The sequence below is a fragment of the Haliotis cracherodii genome, unplaced genomic scaffold (genome assembly GCF_022045235.1).
Source record: "Haliotis cracherodii isolate W230 unplaced genomic scaffold, xgHalCrac1.p SCAF_6, whole genome shotgun sequence".
Taxonomy (NCBI): Eukaryota; Metazoa; Mollusca; class Gastropoda; order Lepetellida; family Haliotidae; genus Haliotis; species Haliotis cracherodii.
The window spans coordinates 66,375,169-66,397,553 of NW_027266319.1; the positions used below are offsets into that span (position 1 = coordinate 66,375,169).

Here is a 22,385-nt window from a genome sequence, read left to right on the forward strand (position 1 = left end):
GGCTGTGACCTCCATTCTCTGAATTACTGAATTAAGATGGTCGGGTGGCCAAGAGGTTCGAGTGTTCGATGATCATGCTAAAGACAAGGGCCCCGTTCCTCAAAGCGATCTTAGCACTACAATGATCGTAAGCCTATGTTAAAGTATGGGACTTACGATCACCTCAGCGCTAAGATCGCTTTGAGGAACGGGGCCCTGGGTTTGATTCCCCAAGAGGGTACAGTGTAAGAGCTCCAAATACTTGTCAAATGTCGGGATAGAAACGTGTGACAATGTTATAACATATATTCCCCTGCATATCAGTACAGATTTGTATATCACAGTAAACTACATTTATAACGAACACGCTTATAACGAACAGACGGATATAACGAAATGTGTTTTGATCCTGTCAATTTGCTGTATATATGGTGTATATATGCTTATAACGAACTATGGTTTTAACGAACTAAAATTAGTGGTCCCTTTGAGTTCGTTATAACTGTAGTTTTCTGTAATAACAAATAATTGCAGGACTTTATTATCACAATGTTATTACCTCCTAAAGTTTTAACAATTAGACTGTTTATTGATGATTCAACAACTCTATCTTGGGAACTATTTGAAAAAAGATCATTTGATCTGTTTGAAAAAAAGATCATTGAGGTGATGTTATTAATAAAACCATCCTATCTGAGATTGATAATTTTTATGAAGAACTGTTTTCCTTGACTGCAATTATTGTGAATTAGATTTCATGGAGGGGTGTTTAAAGTAATGTCCGTATTATTTCTGGTCTTCTAATCAAAGTAACCTTAATCTCTTTCCCGGAATCGATTCATGTTGCAATTAGATTCATTTAGGGTTATGTGCAGGAATTCATTGAAAGGAAGTTGCAGGGTATGATCATTAGAAACTTTCTCAGTGATGAAATTCATGGAAATTCTTTAAACTGAACAAACGTGAATGTTAGCAGGATCTGATCAGGACTCCGTATGCACAGCCATTCTCCTGGCATAACACTCCGCTTCCATCACGCAAATGGAAAATTGGGTCACATGTTTGTGTGAATTTTTCTCGGAATATGAAACAAATCACTTTGTGTGAAATAGCTTGATATGAGGTGAGGTGAGGTGAGGTGAGGTGAGGTGAGGTGAGGTGAGGTGAGGTGAAATGGGATGGAACCCTGGACTTTCCGCTCTCTGGAAGGACGCTCTACGGGTTGACACTCTCTGGGTGGACGCTCTCCAGGTAGACGCTCTACCACTAGACCACGGAAGCAGTCACTTGATATGAAGGAAATATTCTGTGTCATACACAAGTATGTCTTTTGTCTGTGTCCTGAAAATGAAGCCTATATCAAATCAAACCCCTCATACATATGAAATTTATGGAAATATACTAATCTGAAAAAATGAAACAAAAAGCCAAAATAGAATAAAAATGCAAACATATGCGTTCTTCATCTGAGGCTTGGGTGTGATTGAATATACAATGTATATCACACAGTAATTCAAAGCTTACAATTGTCCCATATTGATGGCAGTGTACATGAACAGAAGGGAGACCTATACAATGTGTGTACAGTGTTCTACAGAGTGAGTGAGTGAGTGAGTATGGTTTCACACGCTTTAAGCAATACTCCAGCAATATCACAGCATAGGAAACCAGAAATGGGCTTCACACATTGTTCCCATATGGGGAATCGAACCCGGGTCTTCAGCATGACGAGGTTTTCTACAGAGACTCCTTGAGAAGGGCTCCATGGTACTGAAACATTTGGCAGACTGGATGTTAACATTAAGAAAATTTCTTTGTGAAATTGTGTTTATGTCTACATCAGTGTTGCCATGACTACATGAGAGTCCCACAACGGCAATTGTGGCCAAAGTTATGAATTTTGTAACTCAGTGTCTGTCGTTTAACAAGGAGTCCCGTATCCCTTGTTGCCTGCAACACAAGAGGTCGTCTAGTGCACTGAATCACAAGAATCACATGAACGCCTATATTACAGTCAGTCTTGAATAAATATGAGGCCACATAAAATATTTCTTGTTTCTTACCAATGGTCCCTATATATTGTCACAGCTGTAATTTGACTAATTTTGTTTGCATGCCAAATTGAGTTCAGATTCTGCTTTCTTGAATTTATTTTCTAATCCAAGGTGCATTTGTTCATGTCCCTCATCCTAAGGTCCTAAGGACCCAAGACCAGCAATACCAAAAACACACAAACACTCTATACTTCTTTATATAATTGTTTGGGGGCACGTGTGGCCCAGTTGTAGAGGGCACCGCGATTCTCTGTGCAGAGTTGCATCCCTTGTGGGTTCGAATCCTGGTTCGCCCCAATTATGTTTCTAGGTTTGTCAGCACCATACCCGTGCTCGTGGGTTTCACCAAAGTGGTAAACGTCTGAGACCTGCATCACTTCTGGCTTTCCTCCCAAATTAAGCTGACACACTGCGATATAACTGGAATACTGCGAAAGGCGGTGTTAAAACCAACTCACTCATTCACTTATATCATTGTTTACATTTTGTAACTTGTGAATCCATTTATTAATTAATCAAAATCAAAATAAAAAATAAACTAAACATTCAACCTTACTTTCCATTTTTTGTATTGATGACAAACAAGTATGTTATTTCCTTTTGTCTAGTGAGGTGTTTTGTTTTGTTTCCAATTACAATTTCCAGACTATCATAGGAATACAAGATATTACATATCAATATTTTTCAGTACAGATCGACTTACATGGCATTTCAAATAGTTGGAGAATATGAAAATTATAGTACCGGTAAGCAGGACCATCTGTCATATCTTATCAAAATCCTTGGTTTTTATGCTGACTGATTGAACCATATTTCAATGAGTGTGGACTACAATTATAGTGTTTGTTCCTGTAGTTTCTGGTCAATACTGTCTTTACGCAAATAATATGTTGCCTCCAGTATGGAGTTCACCTTCAAAATTGAATAAAACAATAAAACAATAAAACAAAATACTACTGTCAGTTGTGATCGAACTTCAGGTTGGAATGCAAGCTGTTATTACAATAGCCGCCTTCTCCCTTCATCCTACGCTAGCCCCGTGAAAGGCAACTATGCTTGTCGTAAAAGGCGACTAACGGGATCGGGTGGTCAGACTCGCTGACTTGGTTGATGCATGTCATCGATCCCAATTGCGTGGATCGATGCTCATGTTATCAATCACTGGATTGTCTGGTCCAGACTCGATTATTTACAGACCGCTGTCATATAGCTGGAATATTGCTGAGTGCGGCGTTAAACAACAAACCAACCAACCAAACATCCTACGCTATGATTAGCACATCATCATGTCTTAGAGATTTTTGTCTCTGTTTTGACCACTGGCACAATAAAAAAAATAGGATTGTTGACCCAGTTATTGTCATTATAAAAGTCCATTAGCAGGAACACATTTAAAGAACACTAGAACACACTGAATCACATACAGCTTGCGTTTCCTCATGAAGCAATCCACTCTGGAAATCCTCTTCTACTCCGTGGAACCGATGGAGCTATGCACAGCAGCAACTGAATTGACATGTTTGTGGGATGGGTAGTGTTTGCCATTGATACAAGACGTACCTCCTTCTGGGAAATGTCTTCGGCACATAAGACAGTGGTGTTCCTAGTAGACATGATACGTCCGTCTCTCACAGGGCATCAAAGGACAAGCCTTTTTTGTGATCCGTTTAGGATGTATCTTTGAACTTATAGGATAACCACTCCTGTCGCAGACAATAGACACTGCGTCTGTCATGGGACCTAGAACCTGACCTCCAAGATACCGGAAAGTGACACCCGTGGTACACATTAGACACTGGGTGTGTCAAGGAAGATAGAACCTGCCCTGAAACATACTGGACAATGACACCTTTGCTAGACAATGAACGTTCCATACAGCAAGGGAACATGGCCAAGCTAGCATAGCTTTTCACAGCATTTCCGTTGTCGTTGCTCTGCAGTTTGCAAGAGTGTAGGTAACATTGCCAACTCTGGCTCGGTTATATACTCCTGTTGTCATGATGGGCACAGGTCCTGTAGCTAGCGGTGGGCATAGGACGTCTCCGCGTTGAGAGTCTGAGAGTTGTCTCCCTTGGCGCACACGTGGCAGGTCAAGAGCCTGCGGTAGGCGTTCTGGAAGTTCCGGTCCATCACAGTGTAAATGACGGGGTTCATGCAGTACAACAGCCACGCCATGAACGGAGCCCAGATGTGAGCCAGGGGATGCTTCATCTTCGGGTCGAGGATATTGCTTACAAAATACGGTGTCGTACCGAGGAGAAAACCACAGAAAATAAACAACATCATACCAGTGAGACGAAGGGAATCTTTTTGAGCTTTTTGTCGTCGATACTGACTGGCAGTCCGGGTGACTCGTTTTCGGGAAAAATATGCCATACATCCAATCCTGGCATAACAGAAGCAGATGAATATGCACGGTATCACAAACCCTAACGTGACTGTGGTTATTTTATGTGACTTGTTAGCACTAGTGGTGAAAGTACATTGAAGAATCGCCTCCTGAAACGAGAACGATCCCCATATTCCAATAATCGGCGTGATGCAGAAATATAGAGAAAACACCCAGCAGATTACCACCACTGCCAAGAAGGGTCCTCGGCTGGAGAACTTGGAGTAGATGGTAGGATGCACAATGTGAAGGAAGCGATACAAAGCTATGGCACTCAGAAGCATCATGTTGACGCCGATCAGCCAGAATCGAACCGCGGCATGGAGGACGCACAATTCCGACGGGAGTATCCAGTTGCGGTAGTGGTATATAAGGGCTTGTAGAGGCAGGATCAGACTACAGTAGATCACTTGGGCAAAACTCAGATTCCCTATCAAAATACTGTTGAGATTAGTTTTGAGATTTGATGTTAGGATTGCAAATACTGTCAAAAGATTTCCGACAAAGCCTACAAGTGCAAACAAGATTGTTAACACCTCCGCCGATATGAAGATAGCTTCTGGGAGGTGTTTCGTGGGGTGGCCCGTCGTGTAGTTGTCTGTAGTGTTGATCTCATTCATCATGATGTTTGTCAGTGGTCACTGCTGGTCAAACATGTACAGATAATACTGTCAATTGGTGACTTTTAACTTTCAGGAATCGTCGCAATGATATTTCCACGAGAAACTCTACAAAGCACAGGTTATATATCAATTTTTGTCACATGATGATTCTAGTATTTCAATCCAGGATATTTTTTCACGTCCTGATGAATTATTTTGGCAACAATCTAAGATTTGAATATTTTTCACTTTGGTTAACCACAGTTTGTATTTATCCTTTCAAATGAACATTCCTTCCCTGAAATGGCATGTCAGCCCCCATCTTGTGGCACAGGCTGCTAACTCCGATTGAGGGCAAAAAACTTGGGTGTTGACTCTGTTGTTGTCTTCAGTTTCAGTTCCAGTTGGTTTTTTCAGTTTTCTCAGTTGGCATAAGACTTTCATCAGTGTCTGCCAGAACTCTCCAGTATCACGGCCTCAACGTGATCAAGTGCTGCTGTCACAAGACAATCAATTTCTGTGACAATCTTCATCTTTTTCCCACTCCTGTGTCTTTGACAGGGGTTGTCTTTTTGTCCCCTGTTGACAGTGATGTTTGATATCAATACAACTTGCAGCCGAAGTGTAATCGTATGTGACAAAAGAAAACAGTGTTGAGTTTCTTTGAACTTTGAAGTCTCTGCCACTCATTCACATCCTGAAAGAACAAAACAAAATGGGATGAAATATTTGGCGTGAAGGATTTGTGATCATTAATACTGGATAATTTGTTTTGTCAATTAGGACCCTTCCTCACCAGTGTGTGTGGCTGCAAAAAATCGCCTTTTGATAAAAAAAACCCTCAAAATATGTCACTTTGCTGATCCACTTGTGTCGAATTAAACAAATGACTATCTCAAGGTAGACGTTAACAAAAGATATTTTCAAGAAATATCAGGGTTATTATGTTATAATGCAAAACAATTTGGGAATATGTTATCGCACAGAAGCCCACACAGATAGTAAACTTTATTTATGTATATTAAATATTCTTGAAAACGGTTTGTAATGACCGTTTGTTATTTAAAGTTGCATTCAGCAATTTCTTCAGCTACATAACAGCAGTCTTTAATAATCAAGTCTGGACCAGACAATCCAGTGCTTGACATCATGAGCATCGACCCACACAACTGGGATATGATGAAATGCATCAGCCAAGTTCGTCTGCCTGACCACCTGATCTCGTTAGTCGCCTCTTGCAACAAGCATAGTCACCTTGTACGGCATGGGTTGCTGAAGACCTGTTCTACCAAGGATGCTGAAAGAGGTGTGATGACGGATGTAAATAATGTGACAAAGATGATGTTGGCACGTTGCCGATACTGCAGCCGCTGGTCCGGACACAGTAATTACAGGCTACCATCATAGGGCAGGAAAATTGCTGACTGCAGCATTAAGAAACATATTCACACACATCCCTCCAAAACAATACAAAATGTGGTTTCACAGAATTGTGCATGCAGTGATCAAGGTGACACATTTGTGAGTTTGAGTTACAGGAGTCCTGGGCTTTCTTGCACAAAGCGATCTTAGTGCTAAGACTATCGTAAGCCTATGTTAATGTATGTGAGTTACGATCATCTTAGTGCTAAGACAGCTTTGTACAAGTGGGCCCTGATGCCAGGATTAATGCCATTGGTCGTCCAGGCTGTGTCAGACAATCACACAGCCCAGATACTTCTTGTACTAGTCCGGACTGATGCCGATTTATACTGCTAGCACACTGAGATACCATGCTGCAGTTTAACATGAATACCCCACTCAGACACAGTATACTGACTCCGAGCCGACCAGTCCTTGTTTTAGCCCCTTAATGCTGAGTGCCAGACAGGGTAACAACAAGTACCATCTATTAACGTCTTTTACAGGCAGTCTGTCACAGGGTTAACTTGCCCATAGTGATCAAACAGTGAAGGTACAATGGAAAATAGTTCACACAAGTATGGTGCTACACAATAACATGAGTCCCTATTTCAACAGCAGTAATTAAACATATTCTCACTCAGTGTGTCCTAGCTACTTCAGATATGAATATCCTACTTAAATACAACTAAATTATGTAGGTTCTCTACAGTAACGTTAAAGAATGGATGTCCTGTACTTGCTGAAGTTCCACAAAACACAAGACCTTTTCCCAACTGGAAAAGTGTGGCTTCAGTTTGTACATTCAGCTTGAAGTAATATTATATACAGATTGATGAGGTTTTTTTTATAAAATTGGTTATGGGGAAGAGAGAAATGTACATCTGTGTAGAAATCTGAAGAAATGTGTGGAAATTTGTACAAACCAATCGTTGATAACCATTACTCTCACTCACTCACTCACTCACTCACTCACTCACTCACTCAACATCCTTCTCACTCACTCACTCACTCACTCACTCAACGTCCTTCCCACTCACTCACTCACTCAACATCCTTCCCACTCACTCACTCACTCACTCACTCAACGTCCTTGCCACTCACTCACTCACTTACTCACTCACTCACTCACTCACTCAACATCCTTCCCACTCACTCACTCACTCACTCAACTTCCTTCCCACTCACTCACTCACTTACTCACTCACTCACTCACTCACTCAACGTCCTTCCCACACTCACTCACTCACTCACTCAACGTCCTTCCCACTCACTCACTCACTTACTCACTCACTCACTCACTCACTCAACATCCTTCCCACTCACTCACTCACTCACTCAACTTCCTTCCCACTCACTCACTCACTTACTCACTCACTCACTCCCTCACTCACTCAACGTCCTTCCCACTCACTCACTCACTCACTCAACTTCCTTCCCACTCACTCACTCACTCACTCAAAGTCCTTCCCACTCACTCACTCACTCACCCAACGTCCTTCCCACTCACTCTTTCACTCACTCACTCACAATGAAGTGTTAGCATGAGGTACAAATGTTCAATTCTAACCCTGAAGATTCTATTATATCAACCACCTTTTTCTTCAAAAAGTTATCTTTAAGTTTATTCCAACATTTCAAAATAATCATCAAACCATGAAACTCCCTCGATATCAGGAATCTGTGTTAGTTATCATTGTCAGTGGAAACGTGACATGAGTGAGATCTCCTGATTCATTTATCATTCCGTCGTGGTATATTCCATCTGTTGTCGGTGTGGATGTAAATCTGCTCCAGTTCATTATAGTTAATCTGCCCGAGATGTCGACAGTTTGGTCAGGTCTGAGAAATCTCAGCTAATCCAAGATGTTAAACTTCTCAAAATAATAGGCCGAAACTGACTCTAATCACTAGCTTGCGGAATCCGTGGACAGTTTGTCTCTTGTAATTAAATGTGAGGAATGGCCTTGACCACTACTACTGCTGGTGCCAGGCAAGTCATCAAGTAGGGAATACCCTCCATGTGGAAACTTTCCTTTTTCTCCTCTTTTTCTGTTGTTCAACGCCGCACTCAGCAATATTCCAGCTATACAACGATGGTCAGTAAATAATGAAGCCTGGACCACACAATCCAGTGATTGACATCATGAGCATCGATCCACACAACTGGGAGATGATGACATGCGTCAACTGATTCCGTTAGTCACCTCTTACAACAAGTCGCCTTTTACAGCAAGCATGGGTTGCTGAAGAGCTATTCTACCTCGGATCTTCACGGGTTCGTCTGGAAACAAAACACATGCTTCTAAACATGAAAACACCACTGCCCACAGTAATAAATCAGCTGTTTATATGAAAATGGGAGATTATAATGCCAGTGCATAAATGATGAATATTTTAAAAGGAAGCTACAACAGATTTAGATTACATATTATTTACAAACATTAACTTGCAACTATAGCACCAAATATGATATGATCATGTGTCTGAGATATAAATGTTTAATCTGTCCCAGGGGGCACGGGTGGCCCAGTCGTATAAGGCGCCGCGATTCGCTGTGCAGAGTTGCGTCCCTTGGGCACGCCAGAAACCTATGATTGTGGGTTCGAATTCCGGTTCGCCCCGATTATGTTTCTAGGTTTGTCAGCACCATACCTGTGCTCGTGGGTTTCACTGAAGTTGTAAACGTCTGAGACCTGCATCACTTTGGGCTTTCCTCCCACATTAAGCTGACATGCCGCGATGTGTCAATACTAGTCAATACTAGTCAGTAGTCAGTAGTCAACGAAACAATCCATCACAAGATTCCATAACAGAATCAAATCTGTTGTCAGAAAACAATAGAAAATGTCACAGTTGATGAATTGTCAGGTAAGACTTCAGAAACAGAATGTTTTTTTCACAATTTAATTAAGTAAAGCGTTATCTGAGCATACACTATCTTTCCCTATCTCATTAAAATCAGATCTTAGTCTATCGCTAAACAAAGATCTGAGGACATCCCATTACGGGTCACATCAGAACGACCTTTCACAGTCCTTGACCGACCAAGGAAATGACTGACAAGAAATCGACATTAGCCAATCATAAGGCAGCTTTCTTGAGCTTTATAACACTAGTTTCAAACTTTCGACTACGCTTCGAAACATATTTTGACATATTCTCAATTAAAAAATTTAAAACTAATAAAAAGAACATTCTGGAATGGCTTATAGATGGCCTAGATTGTATGCATGGGTATATAAACCCGTAATTGTCGTTCGGAATAATATCTGTTAAATATTTCGAGGTTGCATGATTAGAAAACACATTCGGACTGTCACTTTGGTGATCTGGTAACCGACGCTCTGATTGGTTGGATGAAAGGTCGTGCTGACATGACCCCTAATGGGATGTCCTCAGATCTATGTTTAGCGATAGTGAGAACAAAATTCTGATTTTAATGAGATTGCTATCTTTCCTAACACTGCAATACATTGAGAGCATGTATATATATATTACCATGTCGAAGTAGACACAATTCATAGATAACAATGATTGTACACCTCGGCTGACATAGTACTCTGTTCATGTTCTTTACCATAGACTTGCACAGGTCTCTAAGGCAGTAATTATTATTTTAATTCATTATTTATATATAAAGTAAATAATAAGAACAACTTGTCCCTAAAAGAGAGTCCTTGTCCACGTATGTAGACTTGCCTATTAGGATCAGATAGAATTACTACACATCTATAGACTTTTCTTTCAGTGCAGCCTTGGAGCAAGGCTATCTTCCCCAAAGCAGTGGAGACTGTAAACTAATAAGTTTAACGACAATAATTTAAGAGACAAAAACTGACTGGTTAAGTACAGCTCAGTACTTCCAAAACTGAAATTTGCAATTTTAACCAATTTCTTTTTCTAAGATATTGCATGGTAGCGACACTCGCTGGTGAGAATGACTGAAGCCTATTACACTGTGACTCTAACCATGGATTACCGAGATGACACAATCCCTGTTGAGCCAACCTACAACGCTGATGTAGTAGCACTTCTCATTTCCTCCGTAGTGTTTGGCTGATGAGTCCTTTAAAATGATCTGATCCTCCAGCCCGGGGAGGTGGCGTTAGGGGAATGAATATTGCAGTATGTCTACTAATATCGTAAATGGATTTGGCTTTTAATTTGTAAATGGGTTGAAATCAATACAGGCAGTTTTTGAAGAATTATGTTTCTTTGCTAAGAAGAATGAAGATATGGCATGCCTTCATGTAGGCAGAATCCTAGACTTGGTCTATAGGGCAGGTTTACAGTGTGGTATAAGGTCATGTTGGCAGAATCCATGGTCTTGGTGTACAGGGCAGGTTTACAGTGTGGTATCAGGTCATGTTGGCAGAATCCATGGTCTTGGTGTACAGGGCAGGTTTACAGTGTGGTATCAGGTCATGTAGGCAGAATCCATGGTCTTGGTGTACAGGGCAGGTTTACAGTGTGTATCAGGTCATGTTGGCAGAATCCATGGTCTTGGTGTACAGGGCAGGTTTACAGTGTGGTATCAGGTCATGTAGGCAGAATCCATGGTCTTGGTGTACAGGGCAGGTTTACAGTGTGGTATCAGGTCATGTTGGCAGAATCCATGGTCTTGGTGTACAGGGCAGGTTTACAGTGTGTCATCAGGTCACGTAGGCAGAATCCATGGTCTTGGTATACAGGGCAGGTTTACAGTGTGTCATCAGGTCATGTAGGCAGAATCCATGGTCTTGGTGTACAGGGCAGATTTACAGTGTGTATCAGGTCATGTTGGCAGAATCCATGGTCTTGGTATACAGGGCAGGTTTACAATGTGTCATCAGGTCATGTAGGCAGAATCCATGGTCTTGGTATACAGGGCAGGTTTACAGTGTGTTATCAGGTCATGTAGGCAGAATCCATGGTCTTGGTGTACAGGGCAGGTTTACAGTGTGTTATCAGGTCATGTAGGCAGAATCCATGGTCTTGGTATACAGAGCAGGTTTACAATGTGTCATCAGGTCATGTAGGCAGAATCCTAGTCTTGGTGTACAGGGCAGGTTTGCAGTGTGTCATCAGGTCATGTAGGCAGAATCGTAGTCTTGGTGTACAGGGCAGGTTTACAGTGTGTATCAGGTCATGTAGGCAGAATCCATGGTCTTGGTGTACAGGGCAGGTTTACAGTGTGTCATCAGGTCATGTAGGCAGAATCCATGGTCTTGGTGTACAGGGTAGGTTTACAGTGTGTCATCAGGTCATGTAGGCAGAATCCATGGTCTTGGTGTACAGGGCAGGTTTACAGTGTGTCATCAGGTCATGTAGGCAGAATCCTAGTCTTGGTGTACAGGGCAGGTTTACAGTGTGTCATCAGGTCATGTAGGCAGAATGGCAGTGTTTTCAGGTGCTGACACATTCTGAATTTGTGTTTTTGTCGGTTTTACAAGTTGTATGATACTGATCAATACAGTATTCAACAATATGTGATCCTATGCAGCATTCAACAATATGTGATCCGATGCCGTATTCAACAATATGTGATCCGATGCCGTATTCAGTATGAAGTGCTTTGGTTATTATGCCCACTGCCAAACTGTCACACACCTGAAGCTGCACATCATTGTGTGAGTCTGTATGGGGATGTTGCTGAAGCATCCCAATGTCTCCTTCCTAATCCCTTCTGTCTCCATGCTGACAATTGTCTTCAAGATTGTTATCATAGAATCATGCATGACTGATCTTTTTGAAATATATATAAACCCATTTTGTAAAATATTCATCCCTTTGGAAATACACAGTGATCAATTTCATTGATTAACTCAAGTCCTTTTAGAAATTCTTTGGAACAAAATTTTATGACTGTTCACAGGTTTTTACCGTTGATATTTACGGATTCTGCATTCAGACATGTAAATAAGTTCTGGCACCTCCTGTGTGGAGCCTAGTGGATTGAAACGGTCCAGTAAGAGTTACATTCTTCCCTGAGTTAACTTGTGTTGATGTCGACAGAGACTAATGAGCAGGTATGTCGATGTTCTTGTTCCTGTTCTCTTGGGGCTGCAGTTTGAAATGCAGGAACATTATTCATGAGGGTTTTGTCTCAAGTATCAGTCTGTAGCTCAAGTGGAACTCTTCTTTGAAAGGTTTGCAACAAAGGAAAGAAAGTTCAAAATATTCTGTTCAGATTGCCTTGATGTACAATTGTCTTTAAAGAGTTGGAGAGACATCGGATTCCTGTTCTGATTTACAATTTAAGACTTTGTCTGGGCCTCATTCCAGGACCTTTCAGTTGTACAGTCCTACACCTCGGATTCAAATTTGTTTGTGTTTGTTTTGTTTGTTTGTTGTGTAATGCCGCACTCAGCACTATTTCAGCTATATGATGGCGGTCTGTAAGTAATCAAGTCTGGACCAGACAATCCAGTGATTGACAACATGATCATCGATCCACACATTTTGGATCGATGACATGCATCAACCAAGTCAGCAAGCCTGACCACCCGATCCCGTTAGTCGCCGCTTATGACAAGCAAGGGTTGCTTAAGACCTATTTTATCCTGGATCCTAGGATTAAAACAACAGACTGGACCGTGTGGGGAATACACCATGTCAGAGCATGTCCCCTGTGCTGGTCGAAAGATACCACTTATGGTTTGGGTGGTCAGGTTGACTCACGATGGTTAACTGTGTGGATTTGTGCTCATTATATCAATCACTGGATTGTCTGGTTCAGACTAAGTTACAGGCTGCTGTTACAGCACAAACAAACAGAATAGTAACCATGGCAACAGGATGGGAAGTTGAGTAAACAGTACTATACACCCATGCATGCATGTCAGTGATGTGCGATGTTCCCCCAGCCACTGCTTGGTGGGATTTACTGGCAGTAGTTGAAGACCTGGCAAGTGGTCCAGTTTCGTCCTTGTGACATCCTCAGTGGAATAATGAGTATAAATCCATCAAGATATTTTTACACGTAATGTCCAACACTACTGGATGATAGATATGTTGTTTATCTGTGGATTTCATATTTTACTTTTGTCTGTTCAGCTCTTAGGTGATAATGCTTTTCCAACAGATTTGTCAAATGTCCTTTAATAACCTTCTGCAATGTAGGTTGAAGAGAATAGGTGATGAGGGACGTATTCAGCAAGCATGACTAGTGACTGTTTCTATGCCCTGCCCAGGGGTCCGGAAAATTTAAAATCCCAACATTTGCATTTAGGCCACGCGCCGTTCAAATAGCGTATTTCGTACGACTTTTCACACACATTACAAGTTGTTACGTACAGTGTTCCCTCGTTATTGAGCGCTTTGGTTATAGCGCGGTAAAGCATGTCTCCCAAAATTTACTATCATTTTTAGTAAACTCAAGTTTTCCAATGACATGATGTTTTCCCCCATCAGCTGATCACCGCGATTACGTAACACCGGAAATACAAGTCAACAAATCCGAACTGAAGAACGCAATTTAATCCTGTACCAAAGTGCTACGCTTATGGTTCTTATAATTTTAAGTGTATTTCGTGGAAGCTGCAACTAAAATAACACGATATTGGAATATATCCTTCCTGATAAAATAATAATTTCAGATACAATTTCTTCCCACCATTGCATCAAAATTCTTTAAAGTTGTATCACTGGGTACTTTTAAACTGAATCACCGGTAGATTTGGAGGAAAGGCATGCACAGCTGATTGCTAGTTCCGGCTTAGTTTACGAGAAAATACACACGGTAATCTTAATCTCTGCATATAAAACAATGCCTTTGAGAGCAGGAAATACATTTTAAATGGTAAAATCATCATGTCTAGTGATGTTGTATATCAAATTTCATACTTTTATTGACCAAGTTTGTTATATCTGTTTATTCACCCGAAGTTGTTGAAGGGATACGATAACGCTCATCAATTATTTTGACCCCGAAGGTAGCGTTGTTTGTTTTTTAAAATGTCCGGACTGAAAAATTTAAATGTCCGGTAAGCAATATATTAAATCAGACATTTGAGATTCCCAATCGGACATGTCCGGCGCATATGACCGTTTCCGGACCCCTGGTCCTGCCCCACACTGAAGTACTTATAGTGTCCTTGTTAGGCAAGTTACTTTGTTTCAAACATGCCTGTGTTCACCCAGCAGTGTATGGGTACCCGGTAGAAAGAGATGGTAATGTGACTGTTAACATTCTAACACCTACAGGCTGCTTGGGTTATATATACTCCCCAGGGAGCTGAGAATGCAAATCAAATGTGCATGGATAATAATAAAATCTGTCCAAGGTCTAAGCACATTTGACAAGTTATTAATGGGAAAGAGCTCCATACAAATTCATAATATATATCAAAAATATTTTCCCAGTAAAAGCTTTTCACACATTAAGCAGATTTGACGTAATACCAAAGCTATTCCTCTACATCGGCTTGTTCAGTTTGGGTCTGATTGGAGGTCGATGTCCAACACAATGAAAGAGTTGTCACTTTTTGTTCTTCATGATATTAGTCCCATGGATTTCCTTTTTTACAAAGTGGAAGATGAAAGAAACGAGAATATGATTATGGATGCATTAGGTAGAAGGATGCTTTGCTGTTGAAAAATATCATGTTTTGTACTGTTTGAAAAACCTGCTTCCAGATAACACCAGGTTCCTTTGGGAGGACATTAGGAATTTTGTAAAAAAAAAAGATATAAAAATAATCATTGCCACTTCCCGCGCTACATGTATAATGAGTATAATAATATACGGCATTTATGATATGTGTATCCATTCTCTTGCAACTAAAGTTCGTTTCAAGGCGTCAATAGCGGTAATCTGACCGTAGTTGCTGTAAATAATGGTGAGTTGTGCGATCTACCGATCACTTCGCATACGATTTCGCCAAAACTTTTGTTAACATTATTATAATATTGAATGAATTCTTTTTTTAAATTAATAAAATATATTGCAAACATCAGTTCAGATAAACAATGAACAATTTTTTTATAACCAGATTATTCAATAATAGGATTAAATTGGGGACTTCAGTTCGGATTTGTCAACTGGTATTTCCGGTGTTACGTGATCGTGTTGATCAGCTGATAATGTTTTTGGAGATTAGGGAAAACATCATATCATTGGAAAACTTTAGTTTATAAAAAATGTAAGTACATTTTGGCAGCTATAAACGAGTTAGCGTTATATTGAAGAGTGCAATAGCGAGGGAACACTGTAGTTTGATGGCATCAGTTTGTCCATTATAATATTCTTTTAGTCTGAAGGAAGCACAAGTTGACCAAAGCTGTCAGAAAAATTGGTCATGAATCTTGACGTTCTCAGATGCCCTGGTTCCATTGAGAAAATTGTTGCTTTCAAATACTTGATTCACAATTCAGACAGTACTTTTCACATACACCTTTCATGTACACTGTAAGATCGATAATGATGCTCGTCTAATAATTGTCACCTTGGAGAGAGTTCAGCTTTTATGCTTGTGTCAGAAATGTACTTTTGATTACAGCGCGTTGACCATAATGGACCTCCGAGCGGCAGAAAGATTGACATGTTGGCCTCTTCATCAATCACACATTATGGCTACACGTAATCACACCTAGTCACACATAATCACTGTCATTGTACATTATGTGAGCAGTCAGCACTCGCTCAGATGTGTGAATAGGCAGCCATCCGGTCAAAAGATATAAGTCGGAAATAAAGTATGCTATAATAGTCAAATGTTACGTATAAAGAATGAATGTTACAAATAAAGGTCATTGTTAACGTACAAATAATGAATTCGAAATACGAACCAATACCACTTAACAACTTGCAAACAAAAGACGTCATATGTAAAGAAAGAACAAAGTGTACCAAAACATGTCAGTGCACAAAAAGAACATTAAACCGCTAAAGGACAACCTTGAGAATAAAGAATACCAGATGGCGCTGCAATTTGTAAAACATTCCGAGTTAAATTGGCTTGTTCGCTGTGTTTATGATAAATTCATGGCGAAATGCTCAATGAATTAAATTTCGGAATGTGTAGGGATTTAATTTGCTAATGTGGTGTTCTTCTATTTCCGTGTCTATATGCACACCTTGTTAAAAAACTGCTGTATGTGCAATATTTATTCTCCCCTTCACAATGGGTATGGTAAAACAATGTTTAATTCATTCAGTTCTGTAAGACTGATACAGATTGTGTGTGTTTCTGTAGCCTGATTGATAGTTTATTCCACCCCTCGGCTATTGTCTGTCCATGATTGTATGTGCGTTATGGTTATATAATCCCACGTGTAACTCCGACAGCGGCATTGATTGAGTAGACCTGGCCTGATCACACGGTTACGATGATCCATTCCTTGTGGTGAAAATGCTGCTGATCGAAGTCTACATGTCTACTTGTGTATTTAGATTATGAATTTTTCTATGCTCACAATTTTTGTTTACAGATCCATTTTGTTTTAAAAGTCGTATTTTATATAGAAGATTTTCCAGTCACTGCAGATACTACAGTTGACGTACGACTTGCCCCCCATACTGTTGAAGCAATTACAAGTAACTAGCTTCTTCACTGCTGACAGACATTATCTATAAAGGATAATTTCTCGCCACCATCAGGTACCAAAGTACCTGGCAGGATAACGATATGAGGGACCTCACTCCCAGCTTGTTTGTCTCCTAGCCTTGCTCCAAGGCTTACTGAAAAAAAAAGTCCATGGATGTGTAATTATTCTATCCTCCTAATGGCAAGTCTAGGTATGTGGACAGACTCCAGTCTCTTATAGGGACAACTTTACAACATTATCTACAAAATATGATTTAAACTTATAAATATTGCCTTAGAGACTTGTGCAAGTCTAGTTGGTCACAGACTCCCTACAATAAGATATACTCAAGGGACTACATTAAATTAGAACCAGTAACTAGCTAAATCTGACACACTTCTTCACACCCCCTTCTTATCACGTTACTGTCGAAGATAGCCACAGTCTCACCTATTTAAGGCTTATAAAGATCAATAGCATTTGGATTTGAGAGTAGTTACTATTAGGGTAATTGGAAGATGGACCAGCGTATAGATTGGGCTCTAGTTATCCAGCCATGAAAGTCTGAAGCCATGCAGTGAATGGAGAAGATGATATTCATGCCCACGGGAGGAGACCAACATGGCCCAGATGATGATGTGACATCTGTGAATCTGCCCTTGTGGAGATGAACAGGTTCTCCAAGATGCCCTGATTCTGCCCTTGTGGAGATCCAGGTCTGAACAGGTCCTCCAAGATGCCCTGATAGTGCCCTTGTGGAGATGCGGGTCTGAACAGGTCCTCCAGGATGCCCTGATTCTGCCCTTGTGGAGATCCAGGCCTGAACAGGTCCTCCAAGATGCCCTGATTCTGTCCTTGTGGAGATCCAGGTCTGAACAGGTCCTCCATGATGCCCTGATTCTGCCGTTGTGGAGATCCAGGCCTGAACAGGTCCCCCAAGATGCCCTGATTATACCCTTGTGGAAATCCGGGTCTGAACAGGTCCTCCATGATGCCCAAATAGTGCCCTTGTGGAGATCCGGGTCTGAACAGGTCCTCCAAGATGCCCTGATTCTGCCCTTGTGGAGATCCAGGTCTGAACAGGTCCTCCAAGATGCCCTGATAGTGCCCTCGTGGAGATCCAGATCTGAACAGGTCCTCCAAGATGCCCTGATTATGCCCTTGTGGAGATCCGGGTCTGAACAGGTCCTCCAAGATGCCCTGATTCTGCCTTTGTGGAGATCCAGGCCTGAACAGGTCCTCCAAGATGCCATGATAGTGCCCTTGTTGAGATCCAGGTCTGAACAGGTCCTCCAAGATGGCTTGATTCTGCCCTTGTGGAGATCAAGGTCTGAACAAGTCCTCCAAGATGCCCTGATGACATCTGTGATTCTGCCATGATTGGGTTCTGATTGGGTAGAGACAGTACATCCTGAACGGGTGTCATCGTACGCTAATGCTGGGGACCATTCATTGCTCTTGCTTTCAGTCACCGGTTTGTCTGGTCCAGACCTGATTATTGACAGGCCGCTGTGATTATAATAGTGAGAATATTGGTAACTTCTTCATATTCATCCTCTCACTCAGTGATTCAGTGCATTTGTACAATGACAGTTTTCAGCATTTGTTAAACCAATGGCCAATAGGTGAGGTGGGGTGTAATTGTGTTTAATGTCGCGTCAAGATTATTGCACTTATATAAGCGACATGCATGCACATGTGTGTGTGTGTGTGTGTGTGGCTGCTTGTACTAGTCTGGATTGATGCTGATTTATAGTGCTATCACACTGAGATACCATGCCGCAGTTTAACATGAATACCCCACTCAGGCACAGTATACTGACTTCGAGCCGACCAGTCCTTGTTTTAGCCCCTTAATGCCAAGCGCCAGATAGGGTAACAACAAGTACCATCTTTTAACGTCTTTTGGTATGACACGGCCGGGGATCGAACCCCGGACCTTCCACTCGCCGGGCGGACGCTCTACCACTAGACCATAGAGGCGGTCCAATAGCTGATAGAGCCAGAATCATGTCAGGGTGCTGACAGTAGGTAGGGCTCCCCAGTTTCTCCATCACCTGGTGTCATCCCCAACCTTTACAGCGATTCGTGAGTGTAGACGTACTTCCATGTTTTTTGGTCCACACAACATGTTTTGCAGGGCTATAAAAAGGGGCACTGTCTGTGCATCCTAAAATTTGTAAAATATGAGTTTTCTGAAAACATCTCAAAATATAGATATGGGAAGATAAAACATATATTGCTGGAATGTCTTTGTAACACAAGGTTAAAATCATTTCAGCAAGGCTAGACAGAAGGTTGTTGCAAGTTTGATAGTTCACCCCCTTCCTTGGCATCAATATTGGCAATTTCCTTTACCATTTCCGAATACAAAAGTTTGTTTGGGGAATCATTCTCTTTGCCTGGCATTTTATCGAAAAAAATAATGATTCATGAAAAAAATTATTATGCTTAAGACTGTTCAAAAATAAATTCATTGTCTGCCACAATAATTCCTTTTTGCAAGCTATTTTTTAGAACAAATTATTTTGTTTCATAGTTTAAGGTTAAAAAATATCTAGTTTTGCAGCTGTAGCTAAAAACATATCTAGGTTCCAGACGAAATCCCAGCTCCATCTCATTTCAAATGGTCGGTCTCTATCAATGGTCACATATTCATCGTTTTCCATTTTTGTCACAATTCTTTGTTGTTACACATGATAAATATTGTTATGAAGTATTGTTGTTCACAGTTGACTGAGCCAACTGATTTCAATCCCAACATCCGGGGGTAGAATTGGTCTTCAGCAACCTATGCTTGCTGAAAAGGTGACTATGCTTGTCGTAAAAGGCGACTAATGGCTCGCTGACTTGGTTGATGCATGTCATCGATCCCCATTGCGTGGATCGATGCTCATGATGTCAATCACTGGATTGTCAGGTCCAGACTCAATTACATACCCCCGTCATATGGCTGGAATATTGCTAAGTGCGATGTTAAACAACAAACAAACAACCAATCCCTACTTTTAGAACTCTTCACAAATAAATTTACAGGTACTGTATCTATATTCAAAATCTCTCCTTGAAAATGCAGTAGATGTTCCTTATATATTTAACTTAATACTCATCAGAAGTACATGTATATTGATTGCACTTGCTGTTGCTATCTCACAGTGGGACGTGTCCCAGCAATGGGAACTTGACCAAACAATCTCTGTCCAATTTTTACAGTGCTCTAGATTAATCTTGATTTAGGCTTATCATCAAACCCTTGAGATTGTGAGATTGTCCTGTGCGAGTGCTCTGATCAAGAAACGAATTAGAACAGCTTCTGTTCAATTGCAGAATGGAACTGAAGGGTGTCGAGTTGATGCTTGAGGACACAACAGTTCTTCCTGAAATGGCCGAGAGTGTATCACCTAGAATTACAGCATGTTCTGTCTTCCTGTTTAGTCAGGGGATTGACATTTGGTCCTGTTGAAAAGAAAACTGATAAATGTGTTTCTAGTCTGCTATGAATCAATGGTTTCCCCAACTGCTTGGGCTCGGCTAACAAAAGGTGATACTGTATTGATGTTTTTCTTGGACAATGTCATCGTTCTTGAAGAGGTAATTTGCATCTGCAATTAAGTCTGTGTTCAAAGAATTTCAGTGAATAATACCTAAAAACAGTTCCCAACTCTGGTTCCAACTTGTAGTTTCCTCGGAGATGTTGTATAATTCCCCATTCATCACTCTAAGCACAAGGAATGAAGTCTGCTGGCATATTGACATTTCAACATTGGAGGAAGCATTATCAAAATATAATTGAATTTTCACCAGTTCAATAAACAAGTTATCATTATTCATTGATGTGGAAGCAAAAAAGGCTGTAGCAATATTTATGGATAACGAAGCTCTCTACCCTGACACTAGATAGAACACAAGACAGACCTGGTCATTGTTTTAGAAATCTTGAAACCAGCTTTAATCCAAAGATGGATGCATGTGGACAGTGCCTTTGGCCATTTTAGCGAATCTACTGAAGCTAGGTACGGATTTCAGGACTCATTAGTAACAAATCCACTCATTCATCAAGGCATAATTACACATCGTCAGAAAGACGAGTTGGCATCACTGGAGGTGTGAACAATACTGAATTCTGGCCGGCCTGATATTTGTGTGAAAGCATAGCTACTACCGGTAATAACGCCAACTGATTCTAATTACATTGTACTGTTTGCTCGTTAGGTATTCTTTAGGTTGTGAGATCCTCCTAAAAACATCTCTGATTTCTGATGACAACATTTCTTTATATTTCTCCATTTGCATCAGAAGCAGGTATCATCGCACATGTGATTCATAAACACATGCTTATTAATTTAATAGTCGGAATCATACAATGGACTCCATTGCAGAGGTTTCTTATGATTATGGAAACAGTTTTGTTTCTCAGTCCTTCAGGGTATGAAAAGGATGTTTGTCATTAATCAGTAATCACTGACAGATGAAGACAGATGAAATACTGGGTGATCAGTCCAGTGCTTTAGTTCTTCAAGTCTATTTGAATGTAGTCAACTCAAACAATCCGGATGTCTCACTGTCGTTTTTGGCCTGTTGGTATGTTTTCTTAAAGACTTCAAAACAACCAACTATGACAAATCGCAACAGTTCCATTCATATTATGGCAGAGTGGTAACTCAAAACTTGTTTCATTTCCTCCATCAAACTTTTTTCTTTCTCTTTTTGCCCTCCCTACTTAACATTTGGATGAAATAGAAATGATATGTTATTTTGGATATTTTTGTATTCATGTCTTTGGACCAAAAATCAGTAAAACAATAAAAGAATTAATTATGGCCTTAACCAACAAATGACATGGCCCTAACTTTACATGATGACAATAAGAGCACAGTACCTCGGCCTCTTTAACCAGCAAGGATTCCACAAACAGAAAGCACCAAGTGCTGTATGCTGCAAACACGATAGAGTATCTATGAAAAGCACCTACCGCTGCCACTGCAAGCACACACTTTCTCTGATGTAAGTACTCCCTGCTTCCTGCTTCCCCCACCTGGCCATGACTCCACCGAGGGCCAGTGACAAGTGGCCAGTGACGATACCTCCCTCCAGTGCAGCCCCGAGGGGCCAGTCACACATCCCTGTGCAGATGCAGGCGGAGACTTGACCATCAATCAATCAGCCAGTCAACAAGCCCATGTTCAGTGATCCACTGTGGGGCTATTTGTACTCAGGTCAAAGAGGAGACTTGGAGAGATGGGGAAATAGTGGTAACAGCTATTTAAGAGTGAATTTGTTACAATTGTGTTGAGGTTATGTACTTGTGCTGGAGTGATGAGGAGATATGTGTTCAGTCCACCTTCCAATGACATCCGCCAGATAGGACCGCCATAGGCTGAAACGTTGGGAATTAACCAGCTCGGAGGGAGCTAACAAGATACATTTATCCTATAAGTCTGATTAATATCA

The 22,385-nt window shown here is 40.9% G+C and overlaps 2 protein-coding genes across 7 annotated transcripts in view; one reads left to right on the plus strand and one right to left on the minus strand.

Annotated features, from left to right (window-relative positions):
- Positions 1-22,385, plus strand: part of LOC139446734 (histone deacetylase 6-like) — a 338,991-nt gene that overhangs the window by 130,631 nt on the left and 185,975 nt on the right. The window lies entirely within an intron of this gene.
- LOC139446731 (G-protein coupled receptor moody-like) overlaps positions 39-22,385 on the minus strand; it is a 110,555-nt gene continuing 88,208 nt past the window's right edge. For 4 of the 6 annotated variants that reach the window (XM_071228031.1, XM_071228033.1, XM_071228032.1 and 1 more), the window contains one exon: positions 3,127-5,721. In XM_071228031.1, coding sequence (XP_071084132.1) covers positions 4,053-5,045 — 993 coding nt within the window. In that variant the 5' untranslated portion in view covers positions 5,046-5,721 and the 3' untranslated portion in view covers positions 3,127-4,052. Of the gene's footprint in view, positions 1,266-3,126; positions 5,722-21,906; positions 21,987-22,385 lie in introns of those variants that run through there. The other 2 variants (XR_011651928.1, XM_071228035.1) reach the window with 2 other exon arrangements.